Below are 19,857 nucleotides of genomic sequence, written 5' to 3' on the forward strand. Positions count from 1 at the left end.
GATGGCACCAGGCAAAGGAGATGGTAATGGGACAAAAGATAAGTCTAGATAGGGTGGGAATGGAGATGGCACTGTTGCACACTCTATCTTAATCCTCTTGACCTAGCTACCCTAGAATCACAGAACGGTTACAGCACGGAAGGAGGCCATTTGGCCTGTCGAGCCTGTGCCGGCTCTCTCCAGGAGCACCTCAGCCAGTCCCACTCCCCTGCCCTTTCCCCGTAGCCCGGCCATTTTTATTCCTTCAGGTACTTATCCAATTCCCCTTTGAAAGCCACGGTTGAGTCTGCCTCCACCACCCTCTCAGGCAGCACATTCCAGATCCTAACCACTCGCTGCGTAAAGTGTTTTTCCTGACATCGCCTTTGGCCAATCGCCGTAAATCCATGTCCTCTGGTTCTCGATCCTTCCGCCAATGGCCTCTCTCCCACCTTCCAAAACCCACTCCAGTCCAAACATCTTGAGCCAGCTCACGGTTCCAGCTCCCTTCCCCTGGGGTCTGCTCTTCCTTGGGAAGAACGTTTGAACGCCTGCGCTCGGTCTGGGCGCACGTCCTCAACCGACCTCTTTACAAATCAGCGACGGACTGAACAAGGAGTGTGCGGGGTTGCTGTGGTGGCCTGGTTCACAGGGTCCGGATATTTTGTTGATCAAAATCCGTCAACTCTTAATCAGGTCTCAGTTATATACAAACCGTGTGTGTAATTCCCTCTGGGAAACGCTCCCTGTTACACACGTGATTCAGCTCACTGGGCTTGCTGTCAGGATTTATAGCGGGGAAATAAAATTCAATCAAATGATCCTGTGCGGAAACAATAGTTGTTAAAACGTATTCACTCTGGTCTCGACGCCAGAGGGCTAGAAGACAATATTTCTGTCGGGAGTTAGCAAGAGCCGGCAGCACGGTGATCCGGGAATACTCCCCAAGGGTATCATTGAAGCGTTCTAATATTGTCCAGTATGTCGCTTGTGCCATAGGGACCGGAGAGTTTGATTGCCAACGTGTGTATGGAGTTCAGATACTGCAGCCGAGATCGCCACCATCATCGACAAGTTGTGTTTCACAAAGACTTGTGTTTATATAGCGCCTTTCACGGCCACCAGACGTCCCAAAGCGCTTTACAGCCAATGAAGTACTTTTGGAGTGCAGTCATTGTTGTAATGTGGGAAACGCAGCAGCCAATCTGCGCACAGCAAGCTCCCACACACAGCAATGTGATAATGACCTGATAATCGTGTTTTTTTTTGTTACATTGATTGAGGGATAAATATTGGCCCCAGGACACCGGGGAGAACTCTCCTGCTCTTCTTCGAAATAGTGCCGTGGGATCTTTTACATCCACCTGAGAACAAACAGCCTCGGTTTAACGTCTCATTCAAAAGATGGCCCCTCCGACAGTGCGGCGCTCCCTCAGCACTGCCCCTCCGACAGTGCGGCGCTCCCTCAGCACTGCCCCTCCGACAGTGCGGCGCTCCCTCAGCACTGCACTGGGAGTGGCAGCCTCGTTTTTTGTGTTCAAGTCCCTGGAGTGGGACTTGAACCCACAACCTTCTGACCCAGAGGCGAGAGTGCTACTCACTGAGCCACTGTAATGTACCTCAGCTTTAACCAACTTATAAACCTTCCGGATCGCACCTGGGACCTTTTGGCCTGGGTGCCTCATTAGCACTCCGTGTGGTGCATTGATCGGCTAGCCAAGAGGAAACATCTTGCATGGCAACTACAAACCTCTGGCGATAACTCCCCTGCTCTTCTTCGAAATAGTGCTGTGGGATCTTTACGTCCACTTGAGAGCAGATGGGGCCTCGGTTTAATGTTTCCCCCCCGCATAAAGCAGTTGAATTTAAGTGGAGTTTCAGCTTGGATTTTTTATGTGCTCAAGTTCCTGAAGTGGGACTTGAACCCACAACCTTCTGACTCAGGCGAGAGTGCTGCCCACTGAGCCCCAGCTGACACTTTATATAGTGCCTTTAATGTAGAAAACTGATGCAAGGCCATTCAGCTACCATACCCTAACCACTGTCAACATAAATCCAGGCCGACACTCCCAGTGCAGTGCTGAGGGAGCACCGCGCTGTCGGAGAGGCAGTGCTGAGGGAGTGGCGCACTGTCGGAGAGGCAGTGCTGAGGGAGTGGCGCACTGTCGGAGAGGCAGTGCTGAGGGAGCGGCGCACTGTCGGAGAGGCAGTGCTGAGGGAGCGGCGCACTGTCGGAGGGGCAGTGCTGAGGGAGCGCCGCACTGTCGGAGGGGCAGTGCTGAGGGAGCGCCGCACTGTCGGAGGGGCAGTACTGAGGGAGCGCCGCACTGTCGGAGGGGCAGTACTGAGGGAGCGCCGCACTGTCGGAGGGGCAGTGCTGAGGGAGCGCCGCACTGTCGGTAGGGCAGTGCTGAGGGAGCGCCGCACTGTCGGAGGGGCAGTGCTGAGGGAGCGCCGCACTGTCGGAGGGGCAGTGCTGAGGGAGCGCCGCACTGTCGGAGGGGCAGTACTGAGGGAGTGCCGCACTGTCGGAGGGGCAGTTCTGAGGGAGCGCCGCACTGTCGGAGGGGCAGTGCTGAGGGAGCGCCGCACTGTCCAAGGTGCCGTCTTTCAGATAAGATGTTAAACCGAGGCCCTGTCTACTCCCTCAGGTGGATGTAAAAGATCGCATGGCACTATTTCGAAGAAGAGCAGGGGAGTTCTCCCCGGTGTCCTGGAGCCAATATTTACCCCTCAATCAACATAACATAAAAAAAACAGATTATCTGGTCATTATCACATTGCTGTGTGTGGGTGCTTGCTGTGCGCAAATTGGCTGCTGCGTTTCCCACATTACAACAGTGACTACACTCCAAAAGTACTTCATTGGCTGTAAAGCACTTTGGGACGTCCGGTGGTTGTGAAAGGCGCTATGGTGGTTAAGAAGGCATACAGAATGCTTGCCTTTCTTGGCCGAGGCATAGAATTTAAGAGCAGGGGGGGTTATGCTTAAATTATATAATACTTTGGTTAGGCCACAGCTGGAGTACAGCGTGCAGTTCTGGTTGCAGTATTATGGGAAGAACGTGATTGCACAAGAGAGGTTGCAGAGGAGATTTACTAGGATGCTGCCTGGAATGGAGAATCTTAGTTATGGGGACAGATTGGATAGGCTGGGTTTGTTCTCATTGGAACAGAGGACGTTGAGAGGAGACCTCATTGAGGTGGACAAACTATTGAGGTGCCTGGACAAAGTGGATCGTAAGGGTCTATTTCCATTGGTGGAAGGGGCTATTACGAGGGGGCATAGTTTTAAGGTTGTTGGTGGAAGGTTTAGAGGGGATTTGAAGGGGGGCTTCTTTACACAGAGGGTTGTGGGGATCTGGAACTCGCTGCCTGGAAGAGTGGTGGATGCAGAAACCCTCACCACTTTTAAGAGATGGTTGGATGGGCACTTAAAGTGCAGCAACCTGCAGGGTTACAGACCTAGAGCTGGTAATTGGGATTCGACTGAATTACCTTTTGTTGGACGGTGCAGATATAATGGTAAGTACTGCAGGGAATAGAATACGGCCAGGGTGATCTCCTGGACTAGTTTCGATCGCCTGGATGGGTCGGAGAGGAATTTTCCCAGATTTATTCTCCCTAAATTGGCCTGGGTTTTTATCTGGTTTTTGCCTCTCCCAGGAGATCACATGGCTCCGGTTGGGGTAGAGTGTAGAATGTTTCAGTATAAGGGGTGTCGGAGTTGTCTGGGGCGGACTGGTTGGGCTGGGTGCTCTTTGCCTTTCCGCCATTGTTCATTGTTCACAGGTTTATATGTAACCTTCAGGGCAGCTGACCGAGGGCCGTGCGGCTCTTTGTCGGCCGGCGTGGACACGATGGGCCAAAATTACCTCCTTCTGCGCGGTAAATTTCTATGTTTCTATATAAATGCAAGTGTTTTAGTGTCCCGTACGGTGGATGTGGGGGTAACGTGATCAGTCTTGTCTGTGATAGTCCTTACATTCGAACAGGCACCGTCTCTCCAGAATCACGCATCGTGGGACCACTTGGGCAAGTCTTGTCAACATTCGTGGAGCTGTGCTTCAGCAAGGAGATGAAGGCAAAATATCCAAGGCCGTAATATGTGCTGGGCATCGACTCTCCTGATTAATCAACTGCAGATTGCCCCTGCTTAACCAGTGCTGTAGTGTAGCGATGTTTGACGTACATACTGACATCTGTTCCCAACAAAACGATTGTCCAAGCACAACCCCAAACCTCACGTGAAAATGGAAACACATGTACTGCAGCCCATAACCGATAGTGGGGAATATATCAGCGCTGTTATCTCATCTTGGTGTTCACATGCAGTTTGTCAAACCACTCACTTTCATGTGATTAGATTACTGGCTTGTAATCTCTCCCAGGTATTCATTATATAACGTAGGCTGTATTTTTTGGGGGGGAAAAAAAGCATATGGGAATCGTTGGCTTTATTAATCAAGGCAGAGAGTACAAAAGCCAGGAGTTTATGCTCAATTTGTATAAAGCACGCGTTAGGCCTCGGCTGGAGTATTGTGTCCAAATCTGGGTACGGCACTTTAGGAAGGATGTCAAGGCCTTGAAGAGGGTGCAGAGGAGGCTTACTGGAATGGTCCCAGGGATGAGAAGCTTCAGTTATATGGAGAAGCTGGGGGTTGCTCTCCTTGGGGCAGTGAAGGGTATGTGGAGAGTTGGTGGAGGTGTTCGCAATCATGAAGCATTTTGATGAGAATAAATAAGGAGAAACGGTTTCCAGTGGCAGGAGATGCAAGGTGATTGCCAATGAAGTGCGTTTGGAGTGGAGTCACTGTTGTAATGTGGGAAACGTTTTGTGCACAGCAAGCTCCCACACACAGCACTGTGATAATGACCAGATAATCTGTTTTAGTGATGTTGATTGAGGGATAAATATTGGCCCAGGACACCGAGGATAACTCCCCTGCTCTTCTTCGAAATAGTGGCCGTGGGATCTTTTACATCCACCTGAGGGAGCAGACAGGGCCTCGGTTTAACATCTCATCCGAAAGACGGCACCTCAGACAGTGCCGCACTCCCTCAGCACTGCCCCTCCGACAGTGCGGCGCTCCCTCAGCACTGCCCCTCCGACAGTGCGTCGCTCCCTCAGCATTGCCCCTCCGACAGTGCGCCTCTCCCTCAGCACTGCCCCTCCGACAGTGCGCCGCTCCCTCAGCACTGCCCCTCCGACAGTGCGGCGCTCCCCCAGCACTGTCCCTCCGACAGTGCGCCTCTCCCTCAGCACTGCCCCTCCGACAGTGCGGCGCTCCCTCAGCACTGCCCCTCCGACAGTGCGCTGCTCCCTCAGCACTGCCCCTCCGACAGTGCGGCACTCCCTCAGCACTGCACTAGGAGAGTCGGCCTGGATTTTTGAGTTCGAGTCTCTGGAGGGTGATCAGGTTGAAGGCATTCTGTACTATTTAGAGAGCCCCTTGCAGCATCTTTAGACATCGCACGGCGCTAATAAAATGCCGATGTCTTCTTGGAAATGCTTCTCCCTGCCAGGGTTATGACTGGAAATCTGACTTTTGGCAAACGGATAAAGTAGAGTTCCAGTTATTGGCAAGGCAAACTGCTGTAACATTGCGAGAAATCCTCTAATAGTGTGGAAAGCTGCTAATGTTTATACATGCCTACGGGTGGCTGCAGCTTCAAGTTACAACAACAACCTGCACTTGTATGGCAGCCTCAACACAGCAAAGCCTGCGGGCGGGGCGAGGGAGTGATGGACGCCGAGAGGTTAGAGCATTTTGCGATGGTGCTCAAAGGCTTTGGTTAATGAAGCGGGTTTTGAGGAAGTTTTTGAACGAAGGGAGGGGGATGAGGCAGAGTGGTTTAGGGAGGGAGGGAGTTCTAGAATTCAGGACAGCCCAGAGTGGACTGGGGGGGGGGGGGGGGATGTGGGCGTCGCTGGCCAGCCCGGCATTTATTGCCCATCCCTAATTGCCCCTTGAGAAGGTGGTGGTGAGCCGCCTTCTTGAACCGCTGCAGTCCGTGTGGTGAAGGTACTCCCACAGTGCTGTTAGGGAGGGAGGTCCAGGATTGTGACCCAGCGACGATGAAGGAACGGCCGATATATTCCCAAGTCGGGATGGTGCGTGACTGGGAGGGGAACGTGGAGGTGGTGGTGTTCCAATGCGCCTGCTGCCCTTGTCCTTCTAGGGGGTAGAGGTCGCGGGTTTGGGAGGTGCTGCCGAAGAAGCCTTGGCAAGTTGCTGCAGTGCATCTTGTAGATGGTGCACACTGCAGCCACGGTGCGCCGGTGGTGGAGGGAGTGAATGTTGAAGGTGGTGGGGAGCGTGGCCCATCGAGCGGGCTGCTTTGTCCTGGATGGTGTCGAGCTTCTCGAGTGTTGTTGGAGCTGCACTCATCCAGGCAAGTGGAGAGTATTCCATCACACTCCTGACTTGTGCCTTGTAGATGGTGGGAAGGCTTTGGAGAGTCAGGAGGTGAGACACTCGCCGCAGAATACCCAGCCTCTGACCCGCTCTTGTTGCCACAGTATTTATGTGGCTGGTCCAGTTAAGTTTCTGCTCAATGGTGACCCCAGGATGTTGGGGCGATGGTAATGCCATTGAATGTCAAGGGGCGGTGATTAAACGCTGCTTGTTAGAGTTAACCATTGCCTGACATTTGTGTGGCAAGTGAGGAACCGCCGCACTGTCGGAGGGGCAGTGCTGAGGGAGTGCCGCACTGTCGGAGGGGCAGTGCTGAGGGAGCGCCGCACTGTCGGAGGGGCAGTGCTGAGGGAGCGCCGCACTGTCGGAGGGGCAGTGCTGAGGGAGTGCCGCACTGTCGGAGGGGCAGTGCTGAGGGAGCGCCGCACTGTCGGAGGGGCAGTGCTGAGGGAGCGCCGCACTGTCGGAGGGTCGGTGCTGAGGGAGCGCCGCACTGTCGGAGAGGCGGTGCTGAGGGAGCGCCGCACTGTCGGAGGGGCGGTGCTGAGGGAGCGCCGCACTGTCGGAGGGGCAGTGCTGAGGGAGCGCCGCCCTGTCGGAGGGGCAGTGCTGAGGGAGCGCCGCACTGTCGGAGGGGCGGTGCTGAGGGAGCGCCGCACTGTCGGAGAGGCGGTGCTGAGGGAGCGCCGCACTGTCGGAGAGGCGGTGCTGAGGGAGCGCCGCACTGTCGGAGGGGCAGTGCTGAGGGAGCGCCGCACTGTCGGAGGTGCCGTCTTTCGGATGAGATGTTAAACAAAGACCCATCTGCCCCCTCAGGTGGATGTAAAAGATCCCACGGCACTATTTCGAAGAAACGCAGGGGAGTTCTCCCCGGTGTGCTGGGGCCAATATTTATCCCTCAATCAACATAACAAAAAAAACAGATTATCCGGTCATTATCACATTGCTGTGTGTGGGAGCTTGCTGTGCGCAAATTGGCTGCCGTGTTTCCCACATTACAACAGTGACTACACTCCAAAAGTACTTCATTGGCTGTAAAGTGCTTTGAGATCGTCCGGTGGTCGTGAAAGGCGCTATATAAATGCAAGTCTTTCTTTCTGCATGTGGGCATGGACTGCTCCATTATCGGTACAGGAGGTTAAAGTTGAAAGAGCTGGGGATGGGGGCTAGGTCCTGGGTTGGTGGAGGTTGCGGAGAACAGGTGGGGCTGGGCCATTGAGCGATACGTCCCCATCACGTTATACGTGGTCTTGTCCAGGAAGTTGCGGGGAACCTGACTTGACCACATGATGCGCTGTGCGAAGCTGCAAGGCCCTGCCAGCCTCGTCAAACGAAATGTTAAAAGAGTTACAGGGGCCATCTGGCTTTGATTTTATTTCGCCAGCCTTAACGCCATCCAGCAAAGAGGTCTCGCTTGAAGATCCCTTTGAAACTGTCGCGAAGAAAGGATTGTAAATGGTCACGTTGCCATTTTTTCCACTGCCGGCTTTTTGATCTAAAATTGGCTCCTTTTTTGCCCATTAGCGATACCACATAAAGCACCCGTTAACCATGTAGGGGAACTGACCCCCTGAAAATATCGGCACCCTGCTGGAGACCCCAGGTCCCTGCTTCTGAGCGACCACGGGGTCAGTCCACGTCACTGGGTGTTCTCCCGTCTGCCTTGACGATGAAATATGGCATCAGAAGTAAGGTGCTGATGGGTTGAGATGTATAACTCTGATGATGGAGCAGTCCGGGACTTCCTGATGGGCTGCTGAAGTTGATGGGCGCCTGTGTGAAAGCCCATTCCATTCTGTCTGAATGTTGTATAATGGGAGTTTGTCGTTTTCAGCCAGAACCTCCCAAGGACTGCCCACATCATTTTCAGTCCGTCAAACGTTAACTGTTCAGGTAATAAACCGGGGCCATGGGAGTGCAGTGGTTGTACATTACTGCAGTGACTACAGTGCTCAGGAGGGCAGAGTTAGAGGAGCGCAGACATCTCGGGGAGGGGTGGGTTGTGGGGCTGGAGGAGGTTACAGAAATAGGGAGGGGCGAGGGCCATGGGGGGATTTGAAAACCAGGATGAGAATTTTGAAATCGAGGCATTGCTTAACCGGGAGCAAATGTAGGTCGGCGAGCACAGGGGGTGAGCGGGACTCGGTGCGAGTTAGGACACGGGGCAGCGAGCACAGGGGGTGATGGGTGAGCGAGACTTGGTGCGAGTTAGGACACGGGGCAGCGAGCACAGGGGATGATGGGTGAGCGGGACTCGGTGCGAGTTAGGACACGGGGCAGCGAGCACAGGGGGTGATGGGTGAGCGGGACTCGGTGCAAGTTAGGACACGGGGCAGCGAGCACAGGGGGTGATGGGTGAGCGGGACTCGGTGTAAGTTTGCACACGGGGCAGCGAGCACAGGGGGCGATGGGTGAGCAGGACTCGGTGCAAGTTAGGACAGGGGGTGATTGGTGAGCAGGACTCAGTGCAAGTTAGGACACGGGGCAGCGAGCACAGGGGGCGATGGGTGAGCGGGACTTGGTGCGAGTTAGGACACGGGGCAGCCGAGTTTTGGATCACCTCTAGTTCATGTAGGATAGAATGTGGGAGGCCGGCCAGGAGTGCGTTGGAGTAATCAAGTCTAGAGGTAACGAAGGCAATGATGAGGGCTTCAGCAGCAGATGAGCTGAGGCAAGGGTGGAGACGGGCGATGTAGGAACAGGAGGAGGCAATTCAGCCCCTTGAGCCTGCTCTACCCTTCAAATGAGATCATGTCTGATCTACACCTCAACTCCATTTACCCACCTTGATGGCTGCCTTGATGCCCTTCAGTGTATTCAAGACAGAGGTGGATCACTTTTTGGGAATTAAGGGCAGGAAGGTGGAGTTGAGGTCGAAGATCAGCCGAATGGCCGACTCCTGCTGCTAATTCTTATGTTCTTACCTGATACAGAAGAATCTGACCAATCCTCAGTCTTGAGAACTCTCTCAGTGTGCACAGCCTTTGCGGGCGGAGTAAGTTCCAGATTCCCACTGCCCTTTGTGTGGGCAACCCACTGTGCGAGTTTTGGTCGCGAACAGCCCAACTCTCGGCCTTTGGGGTTGGGTGATGGGAACTATCTCCACTCTGACCTATCCCTCACGCCCTTCCCAAAGGCCTTTCCTCGCGCTGACAGCGCGTTGATTTGCGAATGTTGCTTTAATCTTTCGGTGTGCCATCTGATGTGACCCCCTCATCACCGCAGGGTGCAGTAAGTGATGGGGAGCGGGAACTTGTCTCGTTATTGCCCCCTCCCCCCGGTGAGTCCATTAGTGGGTGTCTGAATCCCCCAGAGCTTCTGCCTGGTAATGTACTCAGTAACTCTGGCTAAATTGCTTTGTTGACCGCAATTGTTAAGTGTTAAATTAACACAGATGATTTATCGGTGAGCGCTCTGTTGTGCATATGATAAATGGATCCTTTTATTTTGTTAGTCGTTTATAGCTGATTACCGTTGCGAGGGGAGAAATGTAGTTGAAGACGATTAAATTAATTAGTGGGACTTGAATTCCTGGATGTAGAAACAAATTGGCGGTGTTTGAGAACAGAAGGCTGAGCTTCCCTTCGTACTTTAACCCGCTGTAATCGAACGCTATGGAGACTGAGGGCCAGATTTACTCTAGCCTGCCCTGCGCTGCACCAGCGGCAAAATGGGATGGTGCAATGTCCCTGTTCTCTGGTGATGATGTCCACAATCTCTGTGTATTGGCACTACCAGGACCGCAATTGCCCACCGCACGAAATGGGGGGACACATCGAAACCGGGCCGCCCCCAGTGTACGGGACGACCCAACCATTGAAATTCAGGACTTTGGGGGGTGGGGGGGGGTTAGATCGGGGCGGAAGCAACTGACGCTGCAAGGCATCAGCGCCGTGCCATAACAGGCTCGAGGGGCTGAATGGCCTCCTCCTGTTCCTGTGTAACAGGCTCGAGGGGCTGAATGGCCTCCTCCTGTTCCTGTGTAACAGGCTCGAGGGGCTGAATGGGCTCCTCCTGTTCCTGTGTAACAGGCTCGAGGGTCTGAATGGCCTCCTCCTGTTCCTGTGTAACAGGCTCGAGGGTCTGAATGGGCCTCCTCCTGTTCCTAATGTAACAGGCTCGAGGGGCTGAATGGGCCTCCACCTGTTCTTGTGTAACAGGCTCGAGGGGCTGAATGGTCTCCTCCTGTTCCTGTGTAACAGGCTCGAGGGGCTGAATGGCCTCCTCCTGTTCCTAATGTAACAGGCTCGAGGGGCTGAATGGGCCTCCACCTGTTCCCGTGTAACAGGCTCGAGGGGCTGAATAGCCTCCTGTTCCCGTGTAACAGGCTCGAGGGGCTGAATAGCCTCCTGTTCCTATATATTCCCACTGAAGCAGATATTTGTGGAACAGTACCTTCTGTAAGCAGTCGGTTCATTCAGGGTTATAATGGGAGCCGGGGGGAGGGGGGAGGAGAAGGGAATTATTTGTGAGAAAATAATTGCTTTTTTGGTGCAGAAATTGTGCCTCCAAGGCACTGGCCAGAAGCACAGACTAGTTCAGTTCTTTGTGCTTATACTCAAACTTTGTAATGCAAGTGGTATGTTTTAATTAAAAGTCAGCTTGTAGGGCAGTGCAGGTGTGTGGGACAAGGTACATTGTGTACCTGAGCGTTGGACTCTGTTTTCTCGCTCCCTGCAATTATGTTTTCACTTAACTAAATTACATACTGAAGAACTGTACGTACTGTATAAAACGCACTGCAGGACAAACCTATTTTCAACTTAAGTGCTGCTTTGGATTGACATAATAGGACATCTTCGAACTGCTTAAAGGGAAAAGAGAGCCCTTTTTTTTATTTCCCAAAACTTTTCTTTTGAAGGTTTCCAGCTGTGTCTCTGTTGCCGGGTCTGTTGGGCTCTGAAGGGTTTGCTGTTTGTGCAGCCAGCAGAAACAACAACAGTTTGCATTTATATAGTGCCTTAGCGTAGTGAAACCTCCCAAGGCGCCTCACAGGAGCGTAATTGGACAAAACTTGACACCGAGCCACACGAGGAGAAGTTAGGGCGGAGAGGTAGTTTTTAAGCAGCGCCGTAAAGGAGAGAGGCACGGAGAGGTTTAGGGAGGGAGTTCCAGAGCTTGGGGCCCAGGCAACAGAAGGCACGGCCACCGATGGTGGAGCGATTATAATCAGGGATGCTCAGGGGCAGAATTAGAGGAGCGCAGAGATCTCGGGGGTTTGTGAGACTGGAGGTGATTATAGAGATAGGGAGGGGCGAGGGCCATGGAGGGAATTGTAAACAAGGATGAGAATTTTGAAATCGAGGCGTTGCTTAACCGGGAGCCAATGTAGGTCAGCGAGCACAGGGAGTGATGGGTGAGCGGGACTGGGTGTGATTCGGGACATGGGGCACAGGGAGTGATGGGTGAGCGGGACTGGGTGTGAGTCGGGACATGGGGCACGGGGTGATGGGTGAGCGGGACTGGGTGCGAGTCGGGACATGGGGCACGGGGTGATGGGTGAGCGGGACTGGGTGCGAGTCGGGACACGGGGCACGGGGTGATGGGTGAGCGGGACTGGGTGCGAGTCGGGACACGGGGCAGCCCAGTTTTGGATGAGCGGAAGTTTAGAGAGGGTGCAAGGTATGCGGCCGGCTGGGAGAGTCGAGTATGCAAGGACAAAAATCACTGCAGGAAACCCGACGGTTGCAGTGACTCCGGCAAGTTCACTCGGGTGTTGCCCGCATGTAGTGCTAGGGGCACTGACCGCGCTCAACCAGACCAACATCCCCAGCATTGAAGCACTGACCACACCGGGGCAGGGCCACACTGTCCGCATGCCAGACGCGAGACTCCCAAAGCAAGCGCTCCACTCGGGACTCCTTCACGGCAAACGAACCAAAGATGGGCAGAGGAAACGTTACAGGGACACCCTCAAAGCTTCCCTGATAAAGTGCAACATCGCCACCGACACCTGGGAGTCCCTGGCCAAAGACCGCCCTAAGTGGAGGAAGTGCATCCGGGAGGGCGCTGAGCACCTCGAGTCTCATCGCCGAGAGCATGCAGAAACCAAGCGCAGGCAGCGGAAGGAGCGTGCGGCAAACCTGTCCCACCCTCCCCTTCCCTCAACGACTATCTGTCCCACCTGTGACAGGGACTGTGGTTCTCATATTGGACTGTTCAGCCACCTGAGAACTCATGTTAAGAGTGGAAGCAAGTCTTCCTCGATTCTGAGGGACTGCCTATGATAATGATGAGTGCTAGGGGATTGCAGAAAGTGGTGGTTGAATCGATTGCCCCCACTGGACATGTGTCACCACCTTTCAGCTGGGTCTTGCACGACAAGAACACATCTGACTGCAGCACACCGCTCCCATGTACACTGACGTCTGTAGTTGCGTACGGTCTCATCGTCATCTTTTATGCAGTGTAGGTGGGGCTTAACCGTAAAATCATGACCTTGAGCATCCCTGATTATGATCGCTCCACCATCGGTGGCCGTGCCTTCTGTTGCCTGGGCCCCAAGCTCCGGAACTCCCTCCCTAAACCTCTCCGCCTCTCTACCTCAACGCACCTTAAAACCCACCTCTTTGACCAAGCTTTTGGCTGTCTGTCCAAATGTCTCCTTGCGTGGCTCCGTGTCCAATTTCGCTAACGCTCCTGTGAACTGCCCTGGGACATTAAAGGCGCTATATAAATGCAAGTTTCAGGTACAGTAGCACAGTGGTGATGTAACTGGACCAGCAATCCAGAGGCCTGATGTTCCGGAGACCCGTGTTCAAATCCCATCACGGCAGCTGGGGAATAAATGTTGGCTTTGCCAGCGACACCCTGGACTAAAGATACGCAAAACTGCCGGATTGTCGTAAAAACCCAACTGGTTCGCTGATGACCCTTTAGGGAAGGAAATCTGCTGCCCTTACCCGGTCTGGCCGATATGTGACTCCAGACCCACAGCAATGTGGTTGACTCTTAACTGCCCCTCTGGAATGGCCCAGTGAGACACTCCGTTGTACCAAACCGCTCCACCAAAGTCATGCTGTGGGAGCACCTTCACCACACGGACTGCAGCGGTTCAAGAAGGCGGCTCACCACCACCTTCTCAAGGGGCAATTAGAGATGGGCAATAAATGCCGGCCTTGCCAGCGATGCCCACATCCTGTGAAGGAATAAATTTTGTTAAAAATAGTTATTTATAAGAACATGAACAGGAACAGGAGTAGGCCATATGGCCCCTCGAGCCTGCTCCGCCATTTAATACGATCGTGGCTGATCCGATCATGGACTCAGCTCCACTTCCCTGCCCGCTCTCCATAACCCCTTATTTCCTTCCTTGTCGGTTAAGAAACTGTCTGTCTTAAATTTATTCCCTTGTACACCTGGATTTAAGTAATCAGGTTGAATACAGAAGACAGAGTCAACAAGGGTACCATGATCGGGCAACTGTGTCATGCGAGATTTCTGTTAATGATCCTGTATATGTGTTGAATTCCACAGCTCTCTGAGGCAGCGAATTCCACAGATTTACAACCCTCTGAAGAAATTTCTCCTCATTTCAGTTTTAAATGGGTGGCCCCTTATTCTAAGACCATGCCCCCTAGTTCTAGTCTCCCCCATCAGTGGAAACATCCTCTCTGCATCCACCTTGTCAAGCCCCCTCATAATCTTATACGTTTCGATAAGATCACCTCTCATTCTTCTGAATTCCAACCTGCTCAACCTTTCCTCATAAGTCAACCCCCTCATCCCCGGAATCAACCGAGTGAACCTTCTCTGAACTGCCTCCAAAGCAAGTATATATGCAGGAATATAAAAATGCAATCGTCTCATGTTTGTGTCTTTGTGTTTTGTTTTACAGTCTGCCCAAAAGCTTGCGGGAAGCAGGCTTGCAATGACAAGGAGGAGTGTTGCCACGACGAGTGCCTCGGAGGCTGTACTGCGCTGAACGATAACCGGGCCTGCGTGGCGTGTCGGAACTACTACCTCGAGGGCCAGTGCCTGTCCAAGTGCCCGCCGGGCACCTACAAGTACGACAGCTGGCGCTGCGTGACCAAGGAATTCTGTTCCAAGATCCCTGGCGAGAATCCCAAGGACCAGTTTGCGCTCCATCAGGGGGAGTGTATTCCCAACTGCCCGTCGGGATATACCCGCAACGGCAGCAGGTTGGTGCAGCGCCTGCGGTGTCTCGTGCCGCGCGGGAAACAGCAGACGCTCGGCGGGTCGGGCAGCATCTGTGGAGAGAAAGAGAGAGAGAAACATAAGAACTAGGAGCAGGAGTAGGCCATACAGCCCCTCGAGCCTGCTCCGCCATTTAATAAGATCATGGCTGATCCGATCATGGACTCAGCTCCACTTCCCTGCCCGACCCCTTATCGGTTAAGAAACTGTCTATTTCTGTCTTAAATTTATTCAATGTCCCAGTTTCCACAGCTCTCCGAGGCAGCGGATTTCACAGATTTACAACCCTCAGGGAAGAAATTTCTCCTCATCTCAGTTTTAAATGGGCGGCCCCTTATTCTAAGATCATGCCCCCTAGTTCCCGTCTCCCCCATCAGTGGAAACATCCTCTCTGCATCCACCTTGTCAAGCGAGAGTGAACGTTTCAGGTCGAATCTTCATCAGAACTGGAAAAAGTTTAGCGACGTAACCAGTTTTTAAGCAAGTGTCGGGGTTTGAGGGGAAATGTCTTCACCCAGAGGGTGGTGGGGGTCTGGAACTCACTGCCTGAAAGGGTGGTAGAGGCAGAAACCCTCACCGCATTTAAAATTACCTGGATGTGTACTTGAAGTGCCGTAACCCACAGGGCTACGGACCGAGAGCTGGAAAGTGGGATTAGGCTGGGTAGCTCTTGGTCGGCCAGCACGGACACGATGGGCCGAATGTAAATGTCGGCAGAGAAACTGAGTTAACGTTTCAGGTCGGTGACCCTTCATCCGGATTGGAAAAAGGTTAGAGAAGTAACAGGTTTTTAAGCAAGTGTAGGGGCAGGGAAAGGTTGGGGAGGGGAGGATAGAACAAAAGGGAAGGTCTGTGATTGGGTGGAAGGCAGGAGAGATTAGAGAGACTACGGGGATGATGATGTGAGGCGAAAGGAGATGGTAACGATACAAGTTAAGAACAGGCGATGGCAATGGGGTAAGTTAAAGAACAGGAGATGGTAATGGGACAAGTTAAGGAACAGGAAATGGTATTGGGACAAGTTAAGGAACAGGAGGTGGTAATGGGACAAGTTAAGGAACAGGAAATGGTAATGGGACAAGTTAAGGAACAGGAGGTGGTAATGGGACAAGTTAAGGAACAGGAGATGGTAATGGGACAAGTTAAGGAACAGGAGGTGGTAATGGGACAAGTTAAGGAACAGGAGGTGGTAATGGGACAAGTTAAGGAACAGGAGGTGGTAATGGGACAAGTTAAGGAACAGGAGGTGGTAATGGGGCAACTTAAGGAACAGGAGGTGGTAATGGGACAAGTTAAGGAACAGGAGATGGTAATGGGACAAGTTAAGGAACAGGCAATGGTAATGGGACAAAATATGTGATTGAAATGGCAGAATCCTAAAGCTGCCAGGTCAGGAAAAACAAATAGGGGCAGAGGTTAATGCCCGACATTGTTGAACTCGATGTTGAGTCTCTGCTGCCTCTCACCCGATCACAGACCTTCTCGTTTGTTATATCCTCCCCTGTCCCCTTTCCCTGCCCCGACACTTGCTCAAAAACCTGTTCCATCTGGAACTATTCTAGTTGTGACGAAGGGTCATCGACCTGAAAGGTTAACTCTGTTTCTCTCTCCCTCCACAGATGCTGCCTGACCCGCTGAGTATTTCCAGCACTATGTCTTAATTTCAGATTTCCAGCATCCGCAGTACTTTGCTTTTTGTATGAGTTTGTGCTGTTAGAATGTAAGAATTTGCTGAAGTTTTAAAATTAATCACCTCCCCTTTTGGCTTGTGCCTTGGGCCAAAAGTGCGTTGCATTTATCGAACGATTCCTCTGGCTGTCAACTGGTGATGAAGATAGAAAGAACTTCTGTTTATACGGCACCTCCCAAAGCACTTCACATTCACAGTCAATATATTAATAGCCATTAGTTATGTAGGTGAACGTAGCAGGTATTTTGTGCACAGAAAGAGCACTCCCGCAGCAGAATGAAGGGCCATTTAATCTGTTTTGGCCGCACTGACTGAGGGATGAATTGTTGGCTCAGACACGAGGAGAACGCTCCACTCTCCTTCGAAAATAAAAGCGACAATGGAATTTTTTTTTAAACATCCACCCGAGAAGGTACACGGCGCCGTGGTTTGACTCGTCTGAAAGACGGCACCTCCAGCACTGCGGCACTCCCTCGGTAGTGCACTGGGGCGTCGGCCTAGCTTAACGTGCTGAGTCCTGGAGTGTGCCTCGAACCCACAACCTTTCGACTCCGAGGTGGGCCTGCTACTCACTGAGCCACAGCTGACACCTGTTGGGGTCAGCAGTCTCATAGGGACCAAATACACGGGATATACGGCACAGACACAGGCCATCCGGCCCAACCAGTCCATGCTCCACTCGAGCCTCCTCCCGTCTTTCCTCATCTAACTCTATCAGCATAACCCTCTATTCCCTTCTCCCCCATATGTTTGTCCAGCCTCCCCTTAAATACATCGATACTATTCGCCTCAACCCCTCCCTGTGGCAGCGAGTTCCACATTCTCACCGCTCTCTGGGTAAAGAAGTTTCTCCTGAATTCCCCATTGGATTTCTTGGTGACTATCTTATATTGATGGCCTCTAGTTCTGCTCTTCCCCACGAGTGGAAACACTCTCTCTGTATCCACTCGATCAAAACCTTTCATCATTTTAAAGACCTCTGTTAGGTCATCTCTCAGCCTTTTTTTTTTTAAAGAGAAAAGAGACCCAGCCTGTTCATTCTTTCCTGATGTGTATACCCTCGCATTTCTGGTATCATCCTTGTAAATCTCTGCACCTTTTCCAGTGCCTCTATATCCTGTTTATAATACGGTGACCAGAACTGTACGCAGTGCTCTGTGGGGTCTAACCAAGGTTCGATCATAAGAAATAGGAGCAGGAGTCGGCCATTCGGCCCCTCGAGCCTGCTCCGCCATTGAGTGAGGTCATGGCCGATCAAGGTTTAGTATAACTCTATCACCCACACTTCCTGATGCGTGAAAGACGAGAGGAAATTTGGCTCTTATATTTATGAAGCATGAGCATGCCTCTCTCAGTACGGATTTAGTGGGTTTTTGGAGGGGGCCGGGTGGGGTGGAGGGAGAGAATGAAAGTGACAACTTCTGCTGTGAAGGCTACATATAGAGCAATAGTCGCGTTGGGACATGTGCACAAATGGTGTTCTTTCATGTGACATCCCGTATCTCGCTCCAGTGCAATGGTTTGCTCCAGCAGAGAGCTGATTTTGGCTGTATAAATAGTCATCTTATATATAGAGTCATTACGGCATAGGAGGAGGCCATTCGGCCCATCGAGCCCGTGCCGGCTCTCTGTAGGACAATCCAGTTCGTCCCACTCCCCCGCTCTATTCCCGTAACTCTGCAAATTTAAATTTGTGATGTATTTGTTTAAGAATTCACAGCAGCACATTGCTATTAAGAACTAGTTGTTAAATCTTTTGCTAATAAACCAATCACACTACACATTACCGGTTCATCCACCAGGCTCACAACCACCTGCCCCATCGTGGATCCCCCGAACCCAACTGGCTGGGGTTTTATTGAGTCTTGCCCTTTGTAGATATTGTCTGCACGCCTATGAAAAAGACTTGCATTTATATAGTGCCTTTCACAACCACCAGACGTCCCAAAGCTCTTTACAGCCAATGAAGTACTTTTGGAAGTATAGTCACTGTTGTAATGTGTGAAACGCGGCAGCCGATTTGCGCACAGCAAGCTCCCACACACAGCAATGTGATAATGACCAGATAATCTGTTTTTTTTGTTATGTTGATTGAGGGATAAATATTGGCCCCAGGACACCGGTGGTAACTCCCCTGCTCCTCTTCAAAATAGTGCCGTGGGATCTTTTGCATTCACCCGAGAGAGCCGACGGGGCCTCGGTTTAACATCTCATCTGAAAGACGGCACCTCCGACAGTGCGGCGCTCCCTCAGTGCTGCCCCTCCGACAGTGCGGCGCTCCCTCAGTGCTGCCCCTCCGACAGTGCGGCGCTCCCTCAGTACTGCGCGCTCCCTCAGCACTGCCCCTCCGACAGTGCGGCGCTCTCTCAGTGCTGCCCCTCCCTCAGTGCGGCGTTCCCTCAGTACTGCCCCTCCGACAGTGCGGCGCTCATTCAGCGCTGCCCCTCCGACAGTGCGGCGCTCCCTCAGCGCTGCCCCTCCGACAGTGCGGCGCTCCCTCAGCGCTGCCCCTCCGACAGTGCGGCGCTCCCTCAGCGCTGCCCCTCCGACAGTGCGGCGCTCCCTCAGCGCTGCCCCTCCGACAGTGCGGCGCTCCCTCAGCGCTGCCCCTCCGACAGTGCGGCGCTCCCTCAGCGCTGCCACTCCGACAGTGCGGCGCTCCCTCAGCGCTGCCCCTCCGACAGTGCGGCGCTCCCTCAGCACTGCACTGGGAGTGTCGGTCTAGATTTATGAGCCCTTCACGACCACTGCCTGTCCCAGATGGCTTTACAGTACTTTTTGAAGTGCAGTTGACTGTTGCAATGCAGGAAGCAGGAGGAGGCCAGTCAGCCCCTCGATCGAATCAATTGTCCACGGTCTGATTGACTGTTGGGGGTCGGGCTCGAGGGGCTGGATGGCCTCCTGCTGTACCTTTGGTCACGGTGACCCACTTGCCTGGGCTGGACGTTCAGCCGTCAGCGGCGGAAGTTGGTCTGTCTGCATCGTACCCGCTCTCCAGGACAGCGATGATCACACGGTTGCAATACAAAGCACTTGCTGTCACTTGGTTTTCGCTAGCTCGCTTTTCGGTGAGCAGTTGGTAATTGTGTGTTGGCTGGGAATTCAATTCAAACAAGTTTAGTTCATTCAACCCGACATTAACACTGTACTGGGTGAAGTATTCTAAACTTGATTTTAACCTTGAGGCAGAAAGAGTTTTTATTGACGGTGGAAGTGTTTATGTTCCTGTGCTTGGTCTATGTATAGACTGTCACAGCCCTGCACCCTCTCCCTCATCTCCCTGGGGGAGAGGCGCAACCTGTGAGATTCCAATTTCTTTAAACAATAACTACTCACCTCAGTTTAGTGAAAAACTAGTCACCATTTTTACGTTCCATATTTACGAAGGAATATACTTGCTTTGGAGGCAGTTCAGAGAAGGTTCACTCGGTTGATTCCGGTGATGAGGGGGTTGACTTATGAGGAAAGGTTGAGGAGGTTGGGCCTCTACTCATTGGAGTTTAGAAGAATGAGAGCTGATCTTATTGAAACGTATAAGATTATGAGGGGGCTTGACAAGGTGGATGCAGAGAGGATGTTTCCACCGATGGGGGAGACTAGAACTAGGGGGCA

The 19,857-nt window shown here is 52.6% G+C and overlaps 1 protein-coding gene across 1 annotated transcript in view; it reads left to right on the forward strand.

The window, feature by feature from the left end:
• Window positions 1–19,857, forward strand: part of igf1ra (insulin-like growth factor 1a receptor) — a 274,532-nt gene that overhangs the window by 174,887 nt on the left and 79,788 nt on the right. Inside the window, exon 3 of the mRNA XM_070864979.1 lies at window positions 14,236–14,539. Within this exon, the coding sequence (XP_070721080.1) occupies window positions 14,236–14,539 (304 nt within the window). The remainder of the gene's footprint in view (window positions 1–14,235; window positions 14,540–19,857) is intronic.

The sequence above is a fragment of the Pristiophorus japonicus genome, chromosome 21, assembly GCF_044704955.1.
Source record: "Pristiophorus japonicus isolate sPriJap1 chromosome 21, sPriJap1.hap1, whole genome shotgun sequence".
Taxonomy (NCBI): Eukaryota; Metazoa; Chordata; class Chondrichthyes; family Pristiophoridae; genus Pristiophorus; species Pristiophorus japonicus.